The sequence below is a fragment of the Saccharomycodes ludwigii genome, chromosome I (assembly GCF_020623625.1).
Source record: "Saccharomycodes ludwigii strain NBRC 1722 chromosome I, whole genome shotgun sequence".
NCBI classification, from domain to species: domain Eukaryota; kingdom Fungi; phylum Ascomycota; class Saccharomycetes; order Saccharomycodales; family Saccharomycodaceae; genus Saccharomycodes; species Saccharomycodes ludwigii.
In genome coordinates, this window is record NC_060200.1 from 1,268,809 (window position 1) to 1,294,877 (window position 26,069).

The following is a 26,069-nucleotide window of genomic DNA, read 5'->3' on the forward strand; positions in this document are numbered from 1 at the left end:
TAGTAATACTAGAGGAAAAAGTTAAAAGAATTAAAGTTATTGTTTTACCATTAAAAAACGTTAGAGATAATACCATTGCCTTAAACAATATCCTTAGTTTGTGGATCAAAAGTAAAAATTAGTGAAACTCTGTTTGCTGTATTTTTTTTTCTTTCTTTTTTGCTTATTTTTTTTTTTTTCATTAATAATGAGTTTGTAAAATATTGTTAACAACAAAGCGCTAAGAACAATAATTGCCCTTTCAAAAGCTCTTCTACCCTTTGCCGCGAGACACATAAGATTTTTTAAGCTGCCTTTAAAAAGACTTTTATTTGCCAAGAAAACAGTCAGTAATAGTACGTTAATTAAACGCGATCAATTGCCATTTTCACATTAGAAAAATGCTTTTATCTTGACTTATTCCCATGCCGCGATGAGCTGATGTAATTTATTAATTTACTATGTAGTTTTTTTTTTTTTGTATTTAATAAAAAAAAAGAAAACATTTTAATTGTTATACTGAGATCGCGCTAAGAGCTACCTTCTGAAACATTTTTATTTCCTCAGCGAAAATAAAAAAAAATAAAAATTTACAAGAATTTTTATAATTGGCGAATTGGAAACTCTCGGAAAATGCCAACAGCCTAACAATTAGGGCCATCTGTAAATATGGATCTTTTTACAAATTACGCTTTGGGTTTTACCTCATCTTTTCAATTTAATTTTTTTTTTTTTTTTTTTTCCTTTTTGGAAATTGGAAAAGAAGGGATCCTGATTTTAACCTTTTTGAGGATTTCTTATCTCCTTCACAAATATTTGCCACCAAGGCGCTACGCTATTACTTTAATGAACATTTCTGGTGAAACACGGCACACATACACTTACTACATCCAATTTCTTTTTACTTTTTAGAGCGCATTTTACCGTAGTAAAAAAATCTATATTCGCGCATAAATGTATTTTCCCTTTTTTTTTTTTTATGATGTTACATATATAGCTGATATAAACACACCTTTTCATTTTTTCATTTCTTTTTTTTCTTTTTTTTCTTTTTTTTTTAAGAATTATTATAGTCGGATTTGCACTTCCGTCTGCGGTACTATAGCCACCATTTAAGGCTATTAATAACAAGAAAAAAAAAGTTACGTAGGATTATAATAATTAGCATTTCGTTTATCTTATCTTTTTTTCTTTTTCTTTTTCTGTTCCTATTTTAATTTTGCATGTTTCATTGGCTACTTCTTATCTTCAGAGATTAAGACTCTATTCTTATATTTGATACTGGCGGTATCTTGTAGCTTTCTTTCAAATAAAAAATTTACAAATTATCTTGTTTTGTTCATACCGAAAAAGTAAAAAAAAAAAAAAAACTACGGAGAAAAACTACGGAGAAAAACCACTGTCGTAAATTCGCGAAAATAAAAAACTTTTTCTTTTTTGTCGATAAGGCTATTTTTCTTTTCTTCTTTTGACACCTTTTTTTCTTAAAATTAAACCATTTAGCATTCGCAGACAAACACACTTTTTTTTTTCTTCTTTTGTTTTAATCTCTAAAAATATTGGTAAATTAAAATCACTCAGAAAGGACGGTCACAATCATTGAGAGTCACAATAATCGGGTCAATACTTGAACCGCTAATTTGAGTTTTTCAATTTTCAGCGCGTAATAAATTGAAAAAGATAAGAAAATGATTAATGAGTAAATACAAGAAAACTCGGAGGGTGGAAGAGAGAAGAGTAATAAGGAGTAGTTATCTCTGTATATGGAGAGTTTGGTTATTAATCAACTTTATTATATTGTGATTCATGTTCCCATTTGGCCAATTGGTACTGCTACCTCTATAATAGATATTCTCTATCATGTACTTGAATCAATGTATGTGTCTCAAAATAAACTTATTATTTACTGGAACACATATTTTTTGGAGAGAAAAAAAAAAAAAAAATCAATGATGCTACTAAAATCTTTCAATGTGTTTATTGCTGCTGCCAATTACTAATACAAAAAAAAATTAAAAATAAAAAAAAAAAAAGGCGACATTCACACACGTGAAAACCAAACAAGAATAAATTGAAAACTATCTTTAAATTTAATCCACCAGTTGAAGTAAATATCGATTATGATAAGCTATTTCTTTTCTTTTTTCCTTTTTCTTTTCATATTGTTAATTAATACGTATAAATAGAGAGAAGGTCTTCAAAAAAAAAAAAAAATTCTTTTTTTTTCCATTTCATTTCATATCGTACTTACTTCGACATCGAATTCTCCCCTCCCCCCCTTTTCATTCGATTTTTTGCAATGAACAACTTTCAAAGTAGAATCGAAGAAGTAAAGATATTTGTATGCTAATTAAAAAAAAAATCTACATAAGAAACTTTTTGTACCATGTGCGGTCAACTTAATCATAACAATACTGCTGGCACAGCCATTTATAAGAAAAGCAAGAGCAACGAGAGTGACGATAAAGGTAACAGAAAAAAAACAAACCATTTTATAGAGCAAAACCAATATAAGGATATTGCATTACAGAAATTAAATGAATTATTTGATTTTCAACATTGTTTGAAAAACTTGGGTATGATTAGTGTCGATAGTGGCACTGTTGGTTCTTCTTCTTCTTCTTCTTCACTAAATTATAATGGCAGTACAAACACTAACAACCATTCAGTTTGTTTATGTCCCAGCAACAGCAGTTCTACTAATAATGACAATAATATTAAGCATAGGACAATTATACTTCGATCATCAAAAAAAAAATGTATTAATGACAATAAAAGCAATCCCGCAAATACTGACCAGAACTATACGTATAAAAATAACCGTCACTTCAATACTGATAAACGTGTTTACAAAAAAAGATTATCTAATGTTCTGACCAATAATACTGATATTACTGCTAATACCATTACTATCACCAATTCCAGCTCAACTGCAATAAATAACACATGGAAGGCTCCGGTAAACACAAAGGTGATACATCTTCCATTCTCCAGTAACATCAAATGTGCTACGCAGAATAATGCTGCAACCAGTAATAATTACAATACTCGCAGTTTGATAGACTCTTATGAAAAACTATTGCTATTGCATGATTTGAATTCAGGCGAAATCTATGACTATTAGTAAATTTTATACAGTTTTATGTATATTAATGTTATATATTCATAATTAATGAATAACGAAACGCTCTTCTATATTTTATCTCTTATTCATTAGGTAGTTTAGAAAAAAAGGTTTCTTGTTTGTCATTCCACCAATTAACAACATCAGAGCCTAAATTATTGAATAGGGCCGATTTTATAGTACTGTTATTATTATTATTATTATTATTATTATTATTATTATTATTATTATTATTATTATTATTATTATTATTATTATTATTATTATTATTAATGATATTTTTTTGATTTGACTCGTAAAGTTTGAGATCAATTTTATCCTTATTTTTCTTGCCTACTTTACCATTTTTATTATACCAATTTTTCACTATTAATAACTGATAATTCGCGTTATTTTCTATGTAACATAATAATCCATTGTCCAGTTTAATTATCTTGGCATCATCTTCAATATTACTCTTTGCACTACTGTTATCACCGCCTATTCTTAGCTCGTGATTATTCAAGATAATTGACCACAAGTATTTATTTAACTCGTTTAGTTTCCCTTGATCTAATTCACTTAAAAAATTGATATTTCGAGAAGGGACATCATTTTTGCAAAAGTCAGTATTGGCGCCACCTCTGTTAGTAGTATCAACGCTTGCCGTATTGGTTTTGGTGGAATATTTCCCAAAGGAAAGTAAAGATAATGATTTGATTAAATATGAAGTATTTTCGGAATTTGATTCACTAAGATTATTATGGTCATTATTCTTGTTTTTATTACTCTCATCTTGTTTGTCCGCGAGGAAAGGTATTGATGTAAAACATTGTTTGGTATCATAATTATAGAAATAATAACTAAAGTCATAGTCGCTGGTAGCGTTATCGTTAATATTATTCGTACTATTATCTTGACTAGAAAAACATTTTATTAAAGTATTATCCAATTCCGTCAAATAATTTTTATCATAAATTAACTCGAAATCGTGATCAATTATAAAAATTAAAATGATACTGTTATAACACCACATCAAAAGTTTGTAATTTGTTTTTGCATTTGTTTTGCTTCTTAGGATATTGTCCTCGTCGAATTCAACATAAACGTCTGGCAAATTATTTCTGAAAGGTGATATTATAAAGTTAGTGTGACAAGTCATACTATTGGGATTAGAAGAAACGCTTGTTTCTTCTAATCCACCACTAATAGTACCATTACCACCTGTATTATTGTTTGCAATATTATTATTACCATTATCATTATCATTATCAGTTTTATTATTATTATTATCATTATTATTACCGTTATCACTGCTTGTAGTGGCAGGAACATTAGCACCTATTGCCGAAAAATTATCTCCACCACCTGGTATTGGCAAATAATCAGTTATTAAAGATAAACTGGTACTCACACCGGTCATATTTCCAACTTCATGAACAGCATCATAAGCAAATTGTAAAGGTAAGGAAATATTATGCACCAATCTTCCAGTGATATCAGACAAGGTATTGTTATGTGTGCTACCAGAATTACTGTTAGAATTAGGATCAGAAGTGGCCGTGTTTCCACCTGTAAGGATTCTCTCGTAGAATAAATTGTATAACCAGTTGGAAATCGTCGATATGGATTTATTGTCATATTTAAAATTTCTGATGAACCCCAAATTCTTTATATTATCGGTGGCAGTTATAACATCACCAGTAATAACGACATCTCTTTGTGGAATATTATAGACCAAAATATCTTTTATATTTAAATAATTTTCTTCTCTCAATAAAATTTCATTGTTTAGCATTGAATCCCAGGTGTAATTTTCAGTTTGTATTTGATATTCTGAGATTTTATATGAATTGGGATTGGTCATTAATATCGAAGGCAAAATATGTATTGATTTTATAGTATTATTCCAAAAAGGGATATAAAATTCATTTAAATTATCTGTCAATTTGGAAGTCCTGAAATTTGCGATAATGGTATCTGTAGAAGTTAAAATATCGGTGTTGGTATTACAGATCATTGTACCACCAGTTAAATGAGTTATAAATGGACCATATAAAAATTCAAATATTGAAATAGATTGGATCAATTTATTTTTAATATAATAACACATATTCTTATTTGCAGTTTTTAATGATATAGTTATGTAGATTTGGAGACCATCAATATTTAAAGCACGGTATGTTATTATATAATTTGAACTACTTAAAGTTACTATTTGAAAGTCATCTTCGCCGTTATTACCTAATTTTTCCGTATTTCTATCCCTACTATCGTTTTTGTTGTTTTTACAATCTATAAAATTCCCATAGAAATTCCACAAACCCTGGATTATACCAATTGTGGCTAACTTTTCATTAATATCAATGGCACAGTCTTCAATGTCTTCAGTGTTGACAATATTCTTCTTCTTGTTATCACTGGTACACGTATTGTAGGGATTTCTATCATTAATATCAAAATCGCCAGCACCCTCACTGGTATTGTTATTATCGGTGTCTAATATAGTTTGTTTAGGGAACGTATAATATAGTAATAATTGCTTATAAGTATCATCTTCATTTTGACTTAAAGATGGACTGAATATCGCCAAATAGTCTAAAGACAGTAGTATATTACTTGTCATTGTGTTAAAAACCTTGCAAATATGATCCTCCTGCAGTATCAAACTAGTTTATAAACTATGTTATTTTTAACTGATTATTTTCAGTTCTTTTTATTATAATATTAGATATTTTTTTTAAAAATATTAACAACAAGAAAAAACAAAATAAAACTAAAAAAAAAAAAAAAAAAAAAAAAAAAACGAGTCCGAATTCAATATGGACAAATGAAGTGCGAAGTAAATTTTTTTTTTTTTTTTTTGAACAAAAAAATTTTTTTCTGTAATATTTTAATGTAATGGATCAAGCAAAAATCCAATTTATGACCATAGCCACTTTGTCAAAAAGACAGGTTACAAGCAAATTAATAGAAAAAACCAAAAATAAAGATAAAAAAAAAAATTACTCTGTCCAAAAAACAAACAAACAAACAAATAAACAAAAAAAAAAACTCATGGTCTTAGCTGATTTAGGAAAACGGATCCATAATGCGGTAAATAATGCATTATCAGATACCGAGGATGACTATACGACTACCGTAGACACCATGCTAAAAACTATAACAACAGCATTATTGCAAAGTGATGTCAATATCAGGCTAGTGTCTAGTTTACGTACAAATATAAGAAATGAGTTACTAAGCAATAATAAACACAATTTACCACCATCACAAAGAAAAAAATTAATTCAAAAGGTTGTCTTTGACGAATTATGCAATTTAGTTGATTGCAAAGAACAAGATGTCATCTTTCAAGCTAAAAAAAAGAAGGCAAATGTGATTATGTTTGTTGGGTTGCAAGGTTCAGGTAAAACCACATCATGTACCAAATTGGCTGTCTATTATGCCAAGAGAGGCTTTAAAGTTGGGTTAGTTTGCGCAGATACCTTTCGTGCAGGTGCTTTTGACCAATTGAAGCAAAACGCTATCAAAGCTCATATCCCATTTTATGGTTCATACACTGAGCCAAATCCTGTTAAAGTAGCTAGCGATGGTGTGGCTAAATTTAAAAAGGAAAAATTTGAAATCATTATAGTAGATACTTCTGGTAGACATCAGCAAGAAGAAGCACTATTTCAAGAAATGGTGGAAATCTCTAGTGTTGTTCAGCCAAATCAAACTATTATGGTTTTGGATGCCTCCATAGGTCAAGCAGCTGAGCAACAAGCTAAAGCTTTTAAAGAAAGTGCTAACTTTGGTGCCATTATATTAACCAAAATGGACGGGCACGCCAAAGGTGGTGGTGCCATTTCTGCTGTTGCTGCTACCAATACACCAATTATTTTTATAGGTACTGGTGAACATATGCACGATTTTGAAAAATTTAGCCCTAGATCCTTTATCCAGAAATTGTTAGGATTAGGTGATATAGAAGGGTTCGTAGATATTTTAAATTCTGTTACAAATAAAAAAGATACTCAGGAGATGATGGAAAATTTTAAAAAGGGGAAATTTACGTTATTGGACTTCCAGAAACAAATGCAAACAGTTATGAAAATGGGTCCATTGTCTAATGTAGCACAGATGATTCCCGGGTTGAATAATGCTGCTCAAGCCATGTCTGGCGGTGCTGATGGTGGTAACACCGATTTTATGGATAATGCTTCTAAAGTTGTGAAACAATCTATATACATTATGGATAGCATGACTAAAAAAGAATTGGAAAGTGACGGTAGATGTTTTATCGAAGAACCTAGTAGAATAGTAAGAATTGCTCGTGGTAGTGGTACTAGTGTGTTTGAGGTAGAAATGTTATTGATGCAACATCAAATGATGGCAAAAATGTCACAAAGTACTGCACAAAACATACAACAACAAGAAGCTATGAAACAAATGGGGGGTGCCAATGGTATGTCTCCGCAGCTAATGCAACAGCGTATGCAAATGATGCAAAAGAATCCACAGATGATGCAGAAAATGATGAAGCAGTTTGGTGGTAATATGCCTAATTTTCCGGGAGCTGGTGGAGCTGGTGGAGCTGGTGGTATGCCTAACTTTGGTGATATGATGGGTATGATGAAAAATCCTGAAATACAAGCGATGGCCAAAGAGTTTGCCAAAAACGGAGGCGGACCAGGCGGTATGTTTCCATCGATGGGTGGTGCCGGTGGTATGCCCAATCCTTTTGGATTTTAATTAATGATTGCGATATAGACTTGTTTTACTTTTTATACATATATATTTATTTATTTTATTAGAAGTAGTCTATAAATCATTTTTTGTACAATATATTGTGTATGTTTTTGTTTAATTTATTATTTTCATTGAAAATATCTTTAACGTTACTTTATTATGAATATCGTGCTTTTTGGTTATTGGGTTAATTCACTATTATGTTTACGTATTAGAAAAATAAAAATAAAAATAAAATATATATATGTTACCCGGGAACAATATAAATTTAATAGTTATTCTTTCCAATTTAACTCCTTTTTATTTAAACAATCAGCAATAGAAAAATTATTTGCTAAGTAAATTATTACGTAATTGAATATTTCCCATTTTTCAAGAAAAACATACCCGGTCCAATATAATACCTTTTATCACTTTTTACGTACAAGAACACATAACTACCACGTGATTGGATTTTAATTTGGTTGAAATGTTGCAATAGATTTTTCTTGCCATGTAAAAAAAAAAAAAAAAAAAAAAAAAAAAGATCCAGAACAAGAACGAACAAGAAAATTTTTTTTTTTCTTTCATTTTCCTTTTTAAACAATTCTGATCTTACGATTGTTGAACATTAATTATTACCAGTAAGAGAGAAAAAAAAAAATAAGATACTTTTATTAATATCAAATTATTAGACATACTAAGACCAAAAATTGCCACTATTTGTGTAACAATCACTTACTTTATTTTATCCAGGCCATATATTCAACTTTTTTAAATAAAAAACGGAAAGAAAAAGCTAAATAAGAAGGCAAAGAAAAAAAAAAAAAAAAAAACGTTGCATAATAAGTAATACGAGGATAAAAGTTAACTATTAATTTCATTTACTTATATATCTATATATATATATTATTATTGTTACGAATTTACAAATAATCAAGCATTTTACTCAATATGAACGATAATCAAGTCAAGGCTTCTCCGCCGAAAATTACTTCAAAATTTCATTCCGCTGATCTCTTTGGAACACCTACAAAACACAATACCAATATTCCTGTGTCTACTGGTAATGCTTCCGCCCCCACCAATGGGAACAACAATGATATTTTCGGTGCAAATGATGTTCTCAAAATCAATCAGCAACATGGAAATTTTATTAGCACTATGGATAACAGTTCTCCCCGTTTAAAAAAAAAAAAAAGCCGTTCTGGTGCCACTTCCACTGAAAATGCTTCTCCTCATATGAGGCGTGAGAGTAGTAGTAGTGTTAAGAATAATAATGGCAATGCTAATGACAACAATACGTTTCCTACGCCTCATAATATTATGTTTACTCCTACTAACTCTTCTTCTTCCTCTACAAGAGTTATTGAATCTTTACATCAACAAGTTGATACATTAACGTCTACTAATCTTCAGTTAACATTGCAATCCAATAATTTGTTGAACAGGTTAGAAGCAGCTACTCTAAAAGATGCAAAACAGACTGAAACAGTTAATTTGCTAAAACATGAAAATGAAAATTTGAATTCCGTATTGAATAGGAAAACTAGGAGAAACAAAGAGTTAGAACAAGATTTGAAGGAGCTAAAATTAAAATATAAAGAAATTTCTGAGGAAAATAAAACTTTATCTAATGAAATGAAGGATAAAAGTGGGAACGAATCGAAATTGGTTAACGAATTAGAAATGATTAAAGTACAATATGATGCTTTAGTAGATGCCCAATCTGGCTATAAGAAACACTATGAGAATGAAATTAGCAAGTTAAAAACGACATTGGTGGATTTAACCAAAAATCAAGAAAAAGTTTTACTAGAAAACTTGAATAAGATTGTTAAATTGGACGATAGTTTACAGAAGAATTACAGAAAATATGAATCTAATTATTCCGTTTTTCGAGATGAAGTTGGTTTGCAGCTCAATGAATTGAGTAACCAATTAAGTATTTTAAGTGATAAAGCTGACAAAGGTGATGATTTGGAAATAGTGTATCAAGAATCTGTTGATATGACTTTGAAATTCGCCAAAGAAATGAGTGTTATCTTGGACAAAAAGTTCAGAAATCAACATGATCCTAATAATGACGGTGATTTTCAACGAGAATTGGTTAATTTATCTGAAAAATTGTATTCCAAAAAGAGAGCACTGGATGCCCAGAAAGAAAAATTATACGAGGTAAGACAGAAGCACATTTCACAGTTGCAACAACTGCAAAGTTTGCAACAACAGCAACGTCAACAGCAAAAACAACCACGTCATTCTCATCATCAAGCACAACCACAAAGTGTATCTGCATCCACTGTAGCCGACGACAATACGAACAACAGTAATGACAAGGGACCATTAAGAATTAACAAATTGAGGAATTTTTCTACCCCTAAATCACCCACTGTAAAAGCTCATCCTTCATTTACATCTACTTTAGCGGCTCCAACGACATCGTCTTCTAATTTTTCATCATCACCCTTTTACACAAATGATAGCAATAATATTAGCAATTCAATACCCTCTAATCTCATTTCAAACACATTATCGACGCCCGCTCTGGCCTCACCAACCACTTTTAATAATAGCAGCAACAATAACGCTATCAATAACACTGCGGCTCAATCGAATGTGGGGAAACGAAGTAGTTTTTACGGTGCATCTGGTGTATATAATATTGATCCTAATAATGAAAGTGCGCAACATTTAAGGGCATTATCATCAAGCATAAATGGCGGAAGCCCTAGTCATCCAAACTTTGCGGTTAATAATAGCATTAGAATACCACCGCCATCATCATCATCATCGGAGAGTGTTAGTACCGAGGGTATGTTACCTGGTTTCAAGAGAAGTGGTTCCATAAGAAAACTGAGTGCAAATTTAAACACTACTGTTTCTCCCCCTTCGAAATCACCGCCACCAAGTAAAGCATTTACTAATGGTAGTGGAAGCGTCAACAGTGGCACCAGTAATAGTAGAAGAAGTAGTCGTCATTTTAGCAATAGCAGTGCTGCCAATGGGTTTGAATTTAGCTTTCCAAATAATAATGATAATGGCACTAATATCAACAGTAACAATACAAATAGTGCTAGCACATTAATTAATAATTACAATAACACCGCACACAGAAGGGTAGCATCAAATACTGGGTTGAAAAGAAGCACATCTATCAAGAGGAATAGCTTAAGATTTGAGTAATGATTATTATATTACCTTTTACTGATATTATTAGACTAACTGGTGTATAATAATTTAGTTATGGTCCTGTGTATTTTGTTTAATCTTTTATTTTCCTCCTCTCCTCGTTTTTATGTATATAAGATCAAGCTGATCACGATTCGCACACACTTTCTTGTTACTGTTGGATCTTCTAAAAGTTATACATTTGTCAAGTGTTATGCGGACATATTCTTGAATTTGATACAGCAGTATATATAATATATATATATATATATATTTTTTTTTTTTTTTTTTTTTTTTTTTTTTTATTTTTGCAAAAAAATATAAATTTGATTATATGTACCCAAAGTTTGCATAATGGCAGAAGCGAGCATCTTCAAAGATACAACCATATCGAAAGTGTATTCTATTTTCTAATGATCGAAATAGATACATTCACCTTAAGATATCATAAATCAAGGATAACAGCAATACATGACACCAAAATAACTGTACCAAATACCGCTGTTAATGGAGTTTTCTCAACACAGCAATCGTCGCTGATGAAGATAACTTTACATACCTTATTTAGCGGTGATGCAAATGGTGTACTAATACAATGGAATTTGATTACAAGGAGACCAATTAATACTTGGAAAGTTAGTGATTCCAGTATTATATCAATTGGTACTTTGTCACTCTATCCAAATTGCGAATATATTGTAGATTACGACAAGCAATACGAACCACTAATCAAGGAACAAAATGAATTAAGTTCGTTAATATTATATGTCCAATCTAAAAACCATACTTTAAAATTCTATCAAGTAAATAACATGGTTAATAATGTAAACGGGAACAACAACAGTGAAAAACAGAATGGATTTTTATGGGAAATGCCCATAAACACTTTGAATTTTAGTAATTTGATAGTGTATGAGAACAGAATAGGAGTAAGAACAAAGAGCGACCGAGCTCCGTACATTATTTGGTGTTGTAATACACAAAATTCAGAAAATATAGATATTTACGAAATAAACCCATTTACTAAACATTTAGAAAGAATATATGAAAGTATAAACTTCAATTGTACACACCCATTGACTCAACGAACTGACGATACTAATAGGAATAATAGGGGAGTAGTTATGAGATTGGAATATTGTTCAGACATCAATAGTGTTGTCATAGGTTATGAAGATGGTTCATGCATATTAGTTGATTGTACTTTTATAAAAAACTATAAAATTCACGATACCAATATTGATCGATTGAATGCTTTAACATATAAAGATATATTCAATAAAGATATGATATTATCAGACGATTTCAAAAGTGAACCGGTTTTATCGATCCACTATGATTTTGAAGATCATAGAATTATGATTGGTAAAGCCAAAGATAGGTTTATATACAAGTATGACCTTGTGTCGAATAAAATTACGAAATATAGCATGGGCACTCGTAGTAAAGAATATAGTGTAGCTAATGTTTTTTCCATTAATCAAAATTTATTATGCTATAACACATGGGAGTCCAACTCCTTATTTATCTGTAAAATAATTGGTGACAACAATATGATCAATAATACTGATAATATTATAGATGTTTCTCAATTAAAAGTTTTAAGAAGGCTCGGTAAGATGAAAAGCAATGTTTCTATTATTCCACTTGATTCCATTCATAACTTTAACGATGAGAATATTGACAACGGGAATAGCAGATTAAAGACAAAACGGAATAATTATGTAAAGATAGGCGCTGTTTGTGTGTTATCCCAAGCAAATCACATATTTAGCGACAATGAGAAACAAAAGAACATTTCTTTATTAAGATACAAAAAAGAAAAATATCTCATGGAAAATACATGGATTATTTTAGGCTATGAAGATGGGACTATATCTGTAAATAAACTTACCTATTAAATAAATATATCATGACATGTACATATATATATATGTGTGTGTCTGTGTGTGTGTTTATGCTTACTTGTGTTGTTTTTAAATGACAATGTGTTCATATATTTATACTATTTCAAGGACGCTAAATATTTTTCCCGTTCAACAACCTCTCTAATAGCAGCACTTAAAGTTTCGTCTATATTATAATCTATAACACTATCAACAGCAACAAAACCACAACCCCATTCGGTTGCTAATTCTCTCCCCATTTCAAGTAAAACGGGAGAACTTAATGGACTTGCACAATGCGTTGCTACAATTATAAAAGGCGGTGGTGAATCATGACTGAGTTTAAGAAGAGAAGAGTTACGTGTACCGCCGTTATCTTTTGTATCTGTGGTACCCCCTCTTAGTGATGAAGATGAAGATGCACCACTTTTCCATAATTTTTTCAAATTGTACATTATCGAATAAACATCTCTTTCTGCGCCAGAGTCCCAACCTTTTTTATAGTTATAATATTCTTTCCAAGCTTCTTCTATAGTCTGTCTGATATTGACTAATAGATCTAGTGGCGATTTTTTCTTAACGTTGGAAGAGACACTGCTGGTAGAATTATGAAGAGGAGAAGAAGTTGAATTGTTGCTCGCTGGTGTACTGTCATAATCTGGTGGGTCTACGTCATCTGGGAAACAACTATAAACTAGCAAATAACAGTCTATCTTGCCGTTTAGTTCACTGGCGCCACTAGCAGTTATCAAACTTGTTGTACTGACAGGTTTCCTTGGTTCATCAGCTAGGCCGTGTAAATACTCTTTACCTAAATTTCTAAATAGCGAAACTTCTAAGAAGGGAACGACCATATCCGGGTCAAATGGCGGGGTGTCTATAATGTCTACGGGGATTGGGGAAATAATTGGAGGTTCATAATTGGAAGGTAGTTTCATTTGGTGGAAGTAATTCATCTGTAATAAATGCATACTATCTCCATGCTTTATATTATGCAATGTGTTATTACTGCTAGCACAGGTGGACACAGTTGAGTCGCTATATAAGGGCTGTAAATCAGATCCCAATTTCATGATGCTATTTGTGGAGTTACTTCTAACATTTTCTGTTTGCAATGCTTCTAGCTCACCCTCATCCAATTTATCAGGATCTAAGTAATAGTAGTATTTATTCTCTTTTTTAAAGCATATTTTATCTCTATCATCAAAGCAATAGCTGTAATAACTGGATTTAGATCCTTGTTGCGTTTTTTTTAAATTGGTAAAATTAGTTAAAATCTTATCGTATAGAGGAGGTGATAATAAGAGATGAGGTGATAGTTGTGGAGTGGGGAAAATGCAGCAAGTTACCAATTGTTTATCTGTTCTACCCAATCTATCATGAATATGTTCATCCAATATGCATTTGGACAAATCTGTCTTTGGCTCAAATGAGAACAACCAGTTATTTTGTTTTCTGGTTGGATAATGAACTTCATGTACTAAGTTAAGTGTTAACCTTGTGACTAATGAGGTTTTGCCACAACCTTTACCGCCCAATACTGCCACTCGAATTGGCCTGGGACAAGAGGAATGGGTTGCTGAAGAAGGATCACCTTCTAGAGATGATGATGATAAAAGCAATGAATTTTTCATAATATTTTTAATCTAATGTGAATGGCTTAGGACCGAAAGAATTTTATTATTGTGCCTTGCTATTTATTTTTTTTTGAATTAATAATTAAGGGTTATTATAACAATTTTAATTTTAATCAATTGTAATTATATATATGTGTATATATATATATATATATATAGGTGTATGAGTAGATATGTATATTTATAAGTATGTGTATGTGTATGAATTTGATATATGTATATAAAGTTGAGGTAATAGTCAATAAGCTCAAATTCAGTTCGGTATTTATATATATATTTTTTTTTTTTTTTTTTTTTTTTTTTTTTTCCTTTTTTTCTTTTTTCTCTCATCGCCCGCCGCGTAAGTTGTCGCTTCCCCACTTTGCCCCGCTTTGAATATCCCCTTTTGGAATATAGTATATATATATACTTCTATAAAATTATCACTTTTTATTTTTTATTTTTTAAGTCAGTTTAATTCTTTTTTTTCTTTCTTTTTTCTCTTTTTTGATGTGACATTAAACGAATAAATAGCAACCAACAGCCGTAACAATATCACTAATTCCATTGTTGTTTTGATTCCTGTTTCAAACTGCTTTGCTATAAATGTTTGCACCATGTTTGATTCATAATTCATCTAAATATTTGTGCCAGGACTGTAGTTCTTTGGAAATTATAAAACACAAGATTAAATTATATAAACTATTGCAAGAATTAAAAATTTTAAAGCATGAAATTGATGAGATATTGGTTAGTTCTATGGTAGATACTTGTGCTACTGATTCCACTGCTATCGTTACTGCCAATACCAATATTGAAATAGTAACACTATTAAAATCACGAGTATTGGCTTTAAAGGTAATAGCCAAGAAAAGAGAAATTGGTCAGTTAGAGAAATCAATAAAAGATCTAGAAAAATCAAATGTAGAAAAACTCAGTAAAATATTAACAATTGAACAAAGTTTAATAAATAAAAAAAAGACCGGCGCAAATATTAATAATGGTGATACTAATAATATAAAGTATGAAAAGGAAACAGAACATGATCATAACGATATCAAGTGTAAAATTTTACAAAGTAGTAAAATGGTGTACAAATTTCAAAATGAAAAGTTTAATCAGTTGTCCGAATTAATACCTTTGAGATTTGCAAAATATACTTATTATTTTGGTAATGTGCCCATACCTGAAAATTTAAAGAGTATAGGAACTATATTGTTACCTGGTCGTAAAACTAAGATATCTTCTGACTTTTTACTAGATGATTTGATCAAATATTTGAAAGTGGGATTAAAAGTATGGGGTGTTGAATATAAAATGATATTTACAAAGTTTTTTTTTTTAAAATTAAACAAACAAGACAATCCTAGCCATCAAGAGGCAACCAGGAGGAAGACCAAGAACAAGAGGAGGGATATCGATTATAATAACATTCCCACTAAAAATAAAGAGAAAAACAAGATAAATGCTGTAAAATCACAAAAGAGGGAAAAAGAAGGAAAAAAAGAAGAAAAGGAAGAAATAATATTTCAGGATGGAGAAGATAGTTCATATAATGGTATTAATAGTAATACCAAAAAGGATAGATATAAATTACAATTGAATAATAAAAATAGTGGAAACAGAAGGTTTTTCTTGCAGACAAAACAGCTTAGGACCCCAGATATGGAGGCATCAGCAGCTAATTCTTCTGTTGAAACACATGCTATTAACAAAGACAATAAAAACAACGATGGCAACTTACTGGCCAAAAAAAATGAAATCAATAGAATAAATAACAATCACTATAATATATTGAATAAAGTTACTTTTATAATATTTTCAGCTTATAAAATTAGGAATATTCAGGCAAGGTATAATAACAATAATGTGAATTATACCAATAATATTACAGATGATATTAAGAAAATAAATGTACAAGATTACAATTTTTTAGGTAGATTAATATATGAAACTTTTAAAGGGAAAGAACATGGTGATTCCACTGAAACTTTAGTGATAGAAATAGAGGAAGATAAGCGATTTGTTTTATATATCTATAGGTTGATCAAAGATATAATAGAAAAGAAAAATGAAGAGAAATGGTTATTAATATCGTGATAGATACGGATTTTACATAATTTATATTAGTTTGCTCTATCTTTAAAAAAACCACATAACAATAAAACATATTCTACTTTTTGAACTCTTTTCCATCAGTAATGATAATGAAGAGAATTGATAGGTATGGGGTATATTTTCAAATCTCTTTGATTAAAAGAAAGCGAATGTGAAAAACAGCCGGGTTAAAAATTAAAAAAAAAAAAGTTTTTTTTTGTAGTGTTTTTTTTACTATGTTTTTTTTTACTATGTTTTTTTTTACTATGTTTTTTTTTACTATGTTTTTTTGCATTACATTTTTTTTTTTTCTTTGGTTGCAAAAAAAATAACTTTTTTTTTTTTTTGGTTGTATAATTTTTTTTTTTTTTTTTTTTTTTACTTTAGTTTAATTAAACATTTAATAAGTTATTGACTATCTATTTATCATTCCAACCGCTTATTTAAACTAGTTTCAAAGTTCACGACTACTTGATTCCAATCTTAAACCAATATACGAATACTTTATATTTTATTAAAAAAAAAAAAGAAAAAAATCAAACAAAAAAGTTATATATACACAACGAAAATGGCAACCAAGATTTCTGATCAACAACTGTTTGATGTTAACAAGTTAGCTGCAACCAAAGGCTTCAACATCAAACCAAGATTAACCTATAACACTGTTGGTGGTGTTAATGGTCCATTGGTTATATTGGAAAAGGTGAAATTTCCCCGTTATAATGAAATTGTCAATTTAACACTACCAGATGGTTCAGTGAGACAGGGGCAAGTATTAGAAGTCAGAGGTGATCGTGCTATTGTCCAAGTTTTCGAGGGTACCAGTGGTATTGATGTCAAAAAAACTACTGTTGAATTTACCGGGGAAAACTTGAAAATACCTGTCAGTGAAGACGCTTTGGGTCGTATTTTTGATGGTAGTGGTAGACCAATTGATAATGGTCCACAAGTTTTTGCTGAGGATTATTTAGATATCAATGGATCTCCTATTAACCCATATGCCCGTATTTACCCTGAAGAAATGATTTCCACTGGTATATCTGCTATTGATACTATGAATAGTATTGCTAGAGGACAAAAGATACCAATTTTCTCTGCAAGTGGGTTACCTCATAATGAAATTGCTGCTCAAATCTGTAGACAGGCTGGCTTGGTCAGACCAACCAAGGATGTTCATGATGGACATGAAGAAAATTTCAGTATTGTCTTTGCTGCCATGGGTGTTAATTTAGAAACTGCCAGATTTTTCAAACAAGATTTTGAAGAAAATGGTTCCTTGGAAAGAACTTCTCTATTTTTGAATTTAGCCAATGACCCAACCATCGAAAGAATTATTACTCCTCGTTTGGCATTAACTACAGCAGAGTACTTAGCTTATCAAACCGAACGTCATGTCTTGACAATTTTAACAGATATGTCTTCATACGCCGATGCTTTACGTGAAGTTTCTGCCGCCAGAGAAGAAGTTCCAGGTAGAAGAGGTTATCCAGGTTATATGTACACAGATTTGTCTACTATTTATGAGCGTGCTGGTAGAGTTGAAGGCCGTAATGGTAGTATTACACAAATTCCAATTTTGACCATGCCAAATGATGATATCACACATCCTATTCCTGATTTGACGGGTTATATTACAGAGGGACAAATTTCTGTTGATCGTCAATTGCACAATAAAGGTATTTATCCACCTATTAATGTTTTGCCAAGCTTAAGTAGATTAATGAAGAGTGCTATTGGTGAAGGTATGACTAGAAAGGATCATGGTGATGTTTCTAACCAATTGTATGCTAAGTATGCCATTGGTAGAGATGCTGCCGCTATGAAAGCCGTTGTTGGTGAGGAAGCTTTGAGTATGGAAGATAAATTATCTTTGGAATTTTTAGAAAAATTTGAAAAAACGTTTATCTCTCAAGGTGCATATGAAAATAGAACTGTTTTTGAAAGTTTGGATCAAGCCTGGAGTTTGTTGAGAATTTATCCAAAGGAGATGTTGAATAGAATTTCTCCAAAGATTTTGGATGAGTTTTACGACAGAACCAGAGACGATGAAGAAGACCAAGATAAGAACCATGACGTTAGTAAAGGCCAAGAACAATCTTTGATTTGATTTATTTTTTAGATTCATAGAATTAGAATTAGAAGAAGAAGAAGAAGAAGAAGAAGAAGAAGAAGAAGAAGAAGAAAAGAAAAGGAAAGGAAAAAAAAACAGAAAAAAAAACACTTATATAGTTGTATGTGTATGAATAGATCTTTTATGTATTGAGACATCAAAAAAAAAAATATTAATTACACATTCAATGGACTTACAAGTAAAAAAAAAAAAAAAAAAAAATTATGCAGTGATACTAACACAGAATACTCGTAATATAATAACAAAAATGTTTCAATTGGGACATAACTTAAAAAATATGGAATATATATATATAAAAAAAAAAAAAAAAAAAAAAATATGAGAGGAAATTAAAAACATCGAAAATAATAATAAATTTTTAAAACAAAGAGGGAAAAAAAAAAAAAAAATATAGTGTTTATATGTAACAAATGACAAAATATCTAGTAATAAATTCCGCCTAATTATATCTTGACAATCCCGTTTCTTCTTTAATGTAGTGGATGCTGTTTTTGTTGTTGTAGACCATATAAATTATTCAGCACGCCACTTTTAAAAATGGGTTGATTCTTGTGAAGTAAAGGTGATGTCATGGGTGTGAAAATTCCAGGACTACCGGTAGTATTGCTGTCACCAACGTTATTTATTCCACCATGCTTATTATCATTAATGGTGTTTAATAGTGGAGAACCAGAAAAAAAAGGTTTAAACATAGACATAGGACTTGGTAAAGGGCTACATGCAGGATTTGTATTAAGATTACTCAATTTATTTGCGGAACCCATAGTACTGTTCGAAGAAGCAATATAAGAAGAAGGCTGTGAGATAACCGACTTTCTTTTATTAGTATTTTCAGTTGTGTTAGAGCCAGTGTTGGATTTTACATTTTTAATCTCCTTTTCTAGATTTTTTGCCTCATCAAATGCTTGCAATAAAAATGGCAATTCATGTGTTAATGTAGTTCGTTCCATCATTAGCGAAACGTCAGTACCAGTAGAACTTACACTACTTGTTCTGCTATGCATATTAAGCTCAGCGCTTTTACTAATCGTAGCAGCGGTGGTAGAATTGCTATTTTCCAAGCTTGTTTCATCTGCATCATAGAAACAATCACCATCCTCATCGTAATAATAATACTCCTCTAGCAACCAATCTATATTGGAAGCAGCATACATTGCCTCAATATCATTAAATAGCTTCATACAATCGTTAAAAGTTACATCGTCTTGATCCACTTCCGCTTGCTCTAGATTTTCCAATAAAACATTAATAAAACCCTTATATGCCTTGACAGTTTGGTCTAATTGAGCGTACCTCTTTAGCACCAAAGTTGTAGTGTTATCTTTACTTTCAATATCCTGCAGCGACTTAATTTTATCATTGATTAAAGTCAACTCGTATTCGATCAATAATAATTTTGCTTTCATGTACAATGAAGTTAGTTTGTTTTTTACATGCTTAACATTTATATTACACAATGACCAGCATTCCCATAATAAAACCATTCCATCATTCATGTACATTATTGAAATGCCTTGCTGGCTGATAGTATTATTTATAAAGTCAGATATATTGGAATTAGTTAGAGAGTAAGAGTTTAGATTTTTGGAGAGTTTTTCTACTTTATCAATAATTTTCAAACTGATATCCTTATAAAATTCGTTACTGTAACTAGTACTATTGGGATCAAACCTTACTAAAATAGATTTAGTAAAAGTTTGAATATCCCATGATTTGTTTAGTTGGATTTTCAACTTAATTAAAATGGTATATAGATTGATTGCCGCATTGCATTGTTTTAAAATCATACGTTCGATATTATTGTTAGTGCCCGCTGATAGCGTATCCTGTTGTTTTATTATTAGACTACCTAATTGGTCTTTATAGATTAGTTCGTCTTCACTCTTGGTGCTAGAGCTGGTAATTTTATTTTTATTATAAAAATGTGACATGATGGGATCTACATAATGGGTAGCGTTGTTTATATGGCTGTTCTTGCTCATCATTTTTTTTTATTTTGTTATATATATATATATATATATATATATATGTGTGTATATATAATTAAATATATATTCGGTTTTTCTTTTATTATTGGTATATTTTGTTTATTATTATCACTATTATTACTTGCAAAATTTTTTTTTTCTAATACAAGATATATAAATTGTAAAAAGTTATAACAGTTGTTATTTTTTTTTTAGATAGCTTTTGTTTGTTTTTTAATGAGTGGTGCGGGGGGGAAATACGAGAATGGAAATGTATTTTTCTTTTTCTTTTCTTTTCTTTTTTCTTTCTCTTCTTAATATTATATCTACTACGGCTGTATACGGTTAATCACATGATAATTTTATCATGAGGGAAGAGAAAGGGGAAAAAGATAATTATATAATTGGGTGAATTATTTTGGTGTATTAAAATGGTTTCCATTCTATTAGGAAATATATTTGTATCGTATAGAATGCAATTTCGGTACAAATTATGTTCGGATATGGTAATCGGATAACCGCTTTATCCTTGAATATTAATATAACTTGATATTATAACAGTAAATTACAGATATTTGATCCGGGTAATATTAAAAGAAAGTAAGTTGGTTTTTAAAAGCAAAGTCTTTTTTTTTTTTTTTTTTTTTTGGTGTATTAAATCTTCTAGAACGTGAAGAGCAAATTAATAACATCAATAAATGCGTAATCCCATTTTTTTTTTATTTTTTATTTTCTTAATTAATTACTTAACCAAGAAAAGCTTAGGACTGCCCCCCCCCGCCCCCTCGTAGCCCCTTTCTAATTACCATCTGGTGATTGTTGTTTATGCTTTAAAAACAACAACAACAACAAATAATATATATATATATATAACAATGTTGATGTCTTCTTACGTATCTTATTTGATAATGGCACTTAATTGTTGTCCTTCTCTGTCTTTTTTTTTTTTTTTTTTTTTTTGGACTTTTCACATGTACTTTCGTTCTATTTATGTTTTCTCTTTACTATCCCTGATTCCCCCTGCCCCTTCTTTTTCTCTTTTTTTTTTCCTTTTTCATCCTTTTCATCCTTTTCGTCCTTTTCATCCTTTCCATCTTCTAATCTCTCTTTAGCATAAAACAAAAAAAAAGGTATAAATAACTGAAAAAAAAAAAAACTAGCAACTCCACTGGCAAAGAATAATAAATATAAGTACACAGAAATATAAATACCTAATACACACTGGTACCTACATATATACAAGCACAAACAGAACTATGACTCAAAAAACAACAACTGACACTACAACCACTTCAAATAATACCAAAAAAATAGGAAATGTTATTGTAGTTAGTAATAGATTACCAGTAACTATAACCAAGGATGACACAACTAATCAATACGAGTATTCCATGTCTAGTGGTGGTTTGGTTACTGCTTTGCAAGGTTTAGCCAAACACACCACTTTCCAATGGTATGGTTGGCCAGGTAAAGAATTACCAGATGAAGATAAAAGCAAAGTTGTAAGTGATTTAAAAGAAAAGTTTAATGCGATTCCAATTTTTTTGAGTGACGAAGTTGCGGATTTACACTATAATGGTTTCAGTAATTCTATTTTATGGCCCCTTTTCCATTATCACCCAGGTGAGATCAATTTTGATGAAAATGCATGGTTGGCTTATAATGAAGCTAATATGAAATTTGCCATTGAAATAGTCAAAAATGTTAAAGATGGTGATTTAATTTGGGTCCACGATTATCATTTAATGTTATTGCCCCAATTGATCAGACAGTTGAAGCCCGAGTTGAAAAATATTAAATTGGGATTTTTCCTTCATACTCCATTTCCAAGTAGTGAAATTTATAGAATTTTACCTGTCAGACAAGAAATTTTAAGGGGTGTTTTAAGTTGTGATTTAATTGGTTTTCATACTTATGATTACGCAAGACACTTTTTGTCTAGTGTCCAAAGGGTTTTGGGCATAAACACCTTGCCCAATGGTTTGGAATATGAAGGTAGATTTGTTAATGTTGGTGCGTTCCCAATTGGTATTGATGTGGACACTTTCAGCGATGGTTTGAAGCAAGAACAAGTTTTGACAAGAATTGCTGACCTAAAAAAAATTTTCAAAGGCTGTAAAATTATTGTTGGTGTAGATAGGTTGGATTATATTAAGGGTGTTCCACAAAAATTGCATGCGATGGAGGTCTTTCTTAACGAACACCCAGAATGGATTGGTAAAGTTGTTTTGGTGCAAGTTGCTGTGCCAAGTAGAGGTGATGTTGAAGAATATCAATTTTTAAGAAGTGTTGTTAACGAGTTGGTTGGTAGAATAAATGGACAATTTGGTACCGTAGAGTTTGTACCTATTCATTTTATGCATAAGAGTATTCCCTTCAATGAATTGATTTCCTTGTATGCGGTGAGTGACGTATGCTTGGTTTCCTCAACGAGAGATGGTATGAATTTGGTTTCTTATGAATATATTGCTTGTCAAAGTGAGAAGAAGGGATCCTTAATTTTGAGTGAATTTACGGGCGCTGCTCAATCTTTGAACGGTGCTATTATAGTAAACCCATGGAACACTGATGAGCTAGCTGACTCAATTAATGAAGCCTTAACTTTGCCAGAAGAAAAGAAAGTGGCTAATTGGGAAAAATTATATAAATATATTTCCAAGTACACATCTGAGTTTTGGGGGGAGAATTTTGTTCATGAATTAAATAACTTGAATAATAAAATACAAAGCAAATAAGGGAAAAGCAAGATAAAAAAAAAATGGAAAGACATGCAGACAGGAACTTATAAGTATATTTAGAAGGTGCTGGTTGGTGGATATGATATTTATTTTGTTTTAGTTGTATATATATGTACATATGTATATATTATAAGATTTTATTTTTGAGATGGGAATTGTTAAGATTGACAAGATTTGTGTGAATACTAATTAGGAAGTATGATAAAAGGTACCTTAGGTAAGGTGCTTGTGAAAGTATGGTATGATGAGTATAGATAACTTTAAAAAGGGAGTTACTCTGTTGGGGGATTTATATATATATCTGTATGTGAATGTATGTATAATGTTAAGAGAAAAAAACTACATCAAGTACAAAATAAAAAAAAAGGGCAAAAAAAGAGAGAGAGAGAAAGAGAGAGAGAAAAAAATAAAAGGGCAAAAAAAAAGGAAAGAAAAAGAAAAAAAAAGAAAAAAAAAGCTCTTGAAGATAAAGAACGAGAGAAAGAAAGTTCGTTTTTAATTACCTTATTTATTTATTTATTTACTTCATTTTATTTATTTCATTTTAATTTATTCATTTTAACAATATTGACATTTGTTCAACACCTCAAAAAATCACAAGATTCCAATCTCTGCTCTACTATTTTCATTTTTTTTTTTTTTGTTTTTTTTTATATATAAAATTATTAAGATACACATACATATATATACATATATATATATATATACAATAGTACCTACCAGCATCAGCTCTTTCTCATTTCCCTTTTTTCTTTTAAATACACAGCTAACATTCCTTCAGATTCATTCACTTTATAACAAGTATTTCTTTAAAAATACAAAAAATACAAAAAACAAAAATATAGAAAGAAAAATAACTATGGGCCAAATTTTATCCAACCCATTAACCGAAAAAACCATATATTATCAACCTTTTAATGGAAATGACCCTTCAAAATATCTACAGTTTTTTTCAGGTGTTGGATCCATGAAGGGGTATAGAATGACGCAAGAAGACTCTCATTTAATTTGTAACGGTAATAATAACCATACTAAGCAATATTCTAATGAAGATGAATCACATAAAGATGAATTCACCGTTACTTTCAGAAATCCATTTAATTCTGAGAAATTCAATAAAAAGGAAAAATTGAACATCTCAATGTTTGCTGTTTTTGATGGCCATGGCAATGAAAAAATATCAACCTATCTAAGCAAAAGATTAAATTATTGGATTAAATGGGCTTTAGAAAATCATAATTATAACAGGTATCCACCATCTGATACTAAGACTGAAATTAACAGTAAAGAGAAAAGGTGGTGTAGAAATTTCAATACTTTGCAAGGACTATTAGCACAGATATTCAAAGATGCATTTATTTATCAGGACCAGGAACTATATAAACATTTTGCTAAGATGCAATGTGGATCCACTGCTATTGTATTGATCATAGTCAATAGAAAAACCATCTACTGCTGTAACACTGGTGATAGCAGGTGTATATTATCCACAAAACCAACAATTTCACAACAACAAAAAATCATGTCTTCACCTTTAAATAACAACAACCATACTGCTAATAATAAGGTAGGCGGAGTTAGAAACAAAATGCATCTACATCGTAGAAATAACAGTGACAATGTTAGTAACAACAGTGTTGCCAATAGTAATACCAAAACAGCTAACTATGAAGGTAACAATGCCACTCCCAGGTTGTCCTCCTCCGAGTTAGTACCATATCTAAACCATAAATATTGTTGTGTCAAAAGTCTAAGTTTTGATCATAAACCTCTACATATAGGCGAATTGATAAGAATTAATGATAACGGCGGTGTTGTGTCACTAGGGAGAGTTGGTGGTGTGTTAGCGCTAAGTAGAGCTTTTGGTGATTTCCAGTTTAAGAAGAACAATTTTGTGTATCACAAATCCATTCCTCAAGAACAGCAAGTTTCCGTGGAACCAGATGTTATAGTACATGAAATTGATTATAATAAAGACGAATTTCTGGTTTTGGCATGTGATGGTATTTGGGATGTCTATTCCAATAGAAATTTAGTACAGTTTGTTAGGTATCATTTAGCTTTAAATATTAAATTTGATGAAATTGTTAGGAAATTGTTAGATCGCGGTATTTCCTGTGCTGATAGTAATACTGGGGCTGGGTTTGATAATATGACAGTTATGCTAGTTGCGTTGAATAAACCTAATGAATCACACGAATATTGGTATTCTAGGATTAAAAATAGGTTAGAAAGAGAAAAACGAATTGTTTAGTCGCTTTATTCGTTGGTATCTTGATGATTTTTGGTCCTTTCCTCCTTCTTCGATTTAGATATTGGCATTTTTGTACCTTTGTTATTAGTTTATATATGCATAATATAATGACAATTATGATTTTTATTATTTTTATTATTATTTTAAATGTTAGTTATTTTATAATTAAATAGATAGATAGATTTGTATGTAACTTAAAAATAAAAGATTTTTTTTTTATTTTTTTTTTTTTTTTTTTTGTTTTTATCAAAATATCTTGTAACATCTTGGTTCTTTGAACACTAATGTAACTAGTTTGATATATAGGTAAAAGGCATATCGTGACTAATATTTTCATTGACACTTCTCGTAAACCATTGTTTACAGGGTCCAAAATAACGGCCTCTTAAAGCCAGTGAAATAAAAAAAAAAAAT

General features: G+C 30.5%; 11 protein-coding genes across 11 annotated transcripts; 8 read left to right on the forward strand and 3 right to left on the reverse strand.

Moving 5' to 3' along the window:
- Window positions 1–2,365: 2,365 nt before the first annotated feature.
- On the forward strand, window positions 2,366–3,103 carry SCDLUD_000533 (uncharacterized protein; the record flags this gene model as incomplete). Its single annotated transcript, XM_046076701.1, has 1 exon — window positions 2,366–3,103. The coding sequence occupies one exon, from the start codon at window positions 2,366–2,368 to the stop codon at window positions 3,101–3,103; it is 738 nt and encodes a 245-aa protein (XP_045936862.1).
- An 82-nt stretch (window positions 3,104–3,185) lies between these two features.
- Window positions 3,186–5,708, reverse strand: CCZ1 (Ccz1p; the record flags this gene model as incomplete). Its single annotated transcript, XM_046078450.1, has 1 exon — window positions 3,186–5,708. One exon carries the CDS (start codon window positions 5,706–5,708, stop codon window positions 3,186–3,188), a length of 2,523 nt encoding a protein of 840 aa, XP_045936863.1.
- A 431-nt stretch (window positions 5,709–6,139) lies between these two features.
- On the forward strand, window positions 6,140–7,819 carry SRP54 (RNA-binding signal recognition particle subunit SRP54; the record flags this gene model as incomplete). Its single annotated transcript, XM_046078449.1, has 1 exon — window positions 6,140–7,819. One exon carries the CDS (start codon window positions 6,140–6,142, stop codon window positions 7,817–7,819), a length of 1,680 nt encoding a protein of 559 aa, XP_045936864.1.
- A 930-nt stretch (window positions 7,820–8,749) lies between these two features.
- On the forward strand, window positions 8,750–10,981 carry SHE3 (She3p; the record flags this gene model as incomplete). Its single annotated transcript, XM_046078448.1, has 1 exon — window positions 8,750–10,981. The coding sequence occupies one exon, from the start codon at window positions 8,750–8,752 to the stop codon at window positions 10,979–10,981; it is 2,232 nt and encodes a 743-aa protein (XP_045936865.1).
- Window positions 10,982–11,379: 398 nt separating this feature from the next.
- Window positions 11,380–12,867, forward strand: ASA1 (Asa1p; the record flags this gene model as incomplete). The annotated part of the gene is made up of 1 exon (XM_046078447.1): window positions 11,380–12,867. The coding sequence occupies one exon, from the start codon at window positions 11,380–11,382 to the stop codon at window positions 12,865–12,867; it is 1,488 nt and encodes a 495-aa protein (XP_045936866.1).
- Window positions 12,868–12,971: 104 nt separating this feature from the next.
- On the reverse strand, window positions 12,972–14,486 carry SCDLUD_000538 (uncharacterized protein; the record flags this gene model as incomplete). The annotated part of the gene is made up of 1 exon (XM_046078446.1): window positions 12,972–14,486. One exon carries the CDS (start codon window positions 14,484–14,486, stop codon window positions 12,972–12,974), a length of 1,515 nt encoding a protein of 504 aa, XP_045936867.1.
- Window positions 14,487–15,074: 588 nt separating this feature from the next.
- On the forward strand, window positions 15,075–16,568 carry SCDLUD_000539 (uncharacterized protein; the record flags this gene model as incomplete). Its single annotated transcript, XM_046081520.1, has 1 exon — window positions 15,075–16,568. The coding sequence occupies one exon, from the start codon at window positions 15,075–15,077 to the stop codon at window positions 16,566–16,568; it is 1,494 nt and encodes a 497-aa protein (XP_045936868.1).
- A 565-nt stretch (window positions 16,569–17,133) lies between these two features.
- VMA2 (H(+)-transporting V1 sector ATPase subunit B) lies at window positions 17,134–18,672 on the forward strand (the record flags this gene model as incomplete). The annotated part of the gene is made up of 1 exon (XM_046078445.1): window positions 17,134–18,672. The coding sequence occupies one exon, from the start codon at window positions 17,134–17,136 to the stop codon at window positions 18,670–18,672; it is 1,539 nt and encodes a 512-aa protein (XP_045936869.1).
- A 494-nt stretch (window positions 18,673–19,166) lies between these two features.
- MDM36 (Mdm36p) lies at window positions 19,167–20,627 on the reverse strand (the record flags this gene model as incomplete). The annotated part of the gene is made up of 1 exon (XM_046078444.1): window positions 19,167–20,627. One exon carries the CDS (start codon window positions 20,625–20,627, stop codon window positions 19,167–19,169), a length of 1,461 nt encoding a protein of 486 aa, XP_045936870.1.
- A 1,292-nt stretch (window positions 20,628–21,919) lies between these two features.
- Window positions 21,920–23,398, forward strand: TPS1 (alpha,alpha-trehalose-phosphate synthase (UDP-forming) TPS1; the record flags this gene model as incomplete). Its single annotated transcript, XM_046078443.1, has 1 exon — window positions 21,920–23,398. One exon carries the CDS (start codon window positions 21,920–21,922, stop codon window positions 23,396–23,398), a length of 1,479 nt encoding a protein of 492 aa, XP_045936871.1.
- An 862-nt stretch (window positions 23,399–24,260) lies between these two features.
- On the forward strand, window positions 24,261–25,655 carry PTC4 (type 2C protein phosphatase PTC4; the record flags this gene model as incomplete). The annotated part of the gene is made up of 1 exon (XM_046078442.1): window positions 24,261–25,655. One exon carries the CDS (start codon window positions 24,261–24,263, stop codon window positions 25,653–25,655), a length of 1,395 nt encoding a protein of 464 aa, XP_045936872.1.
- Between the last annotated feature and the right edge of the window lie 414 nt (window positions 25,656–26,069).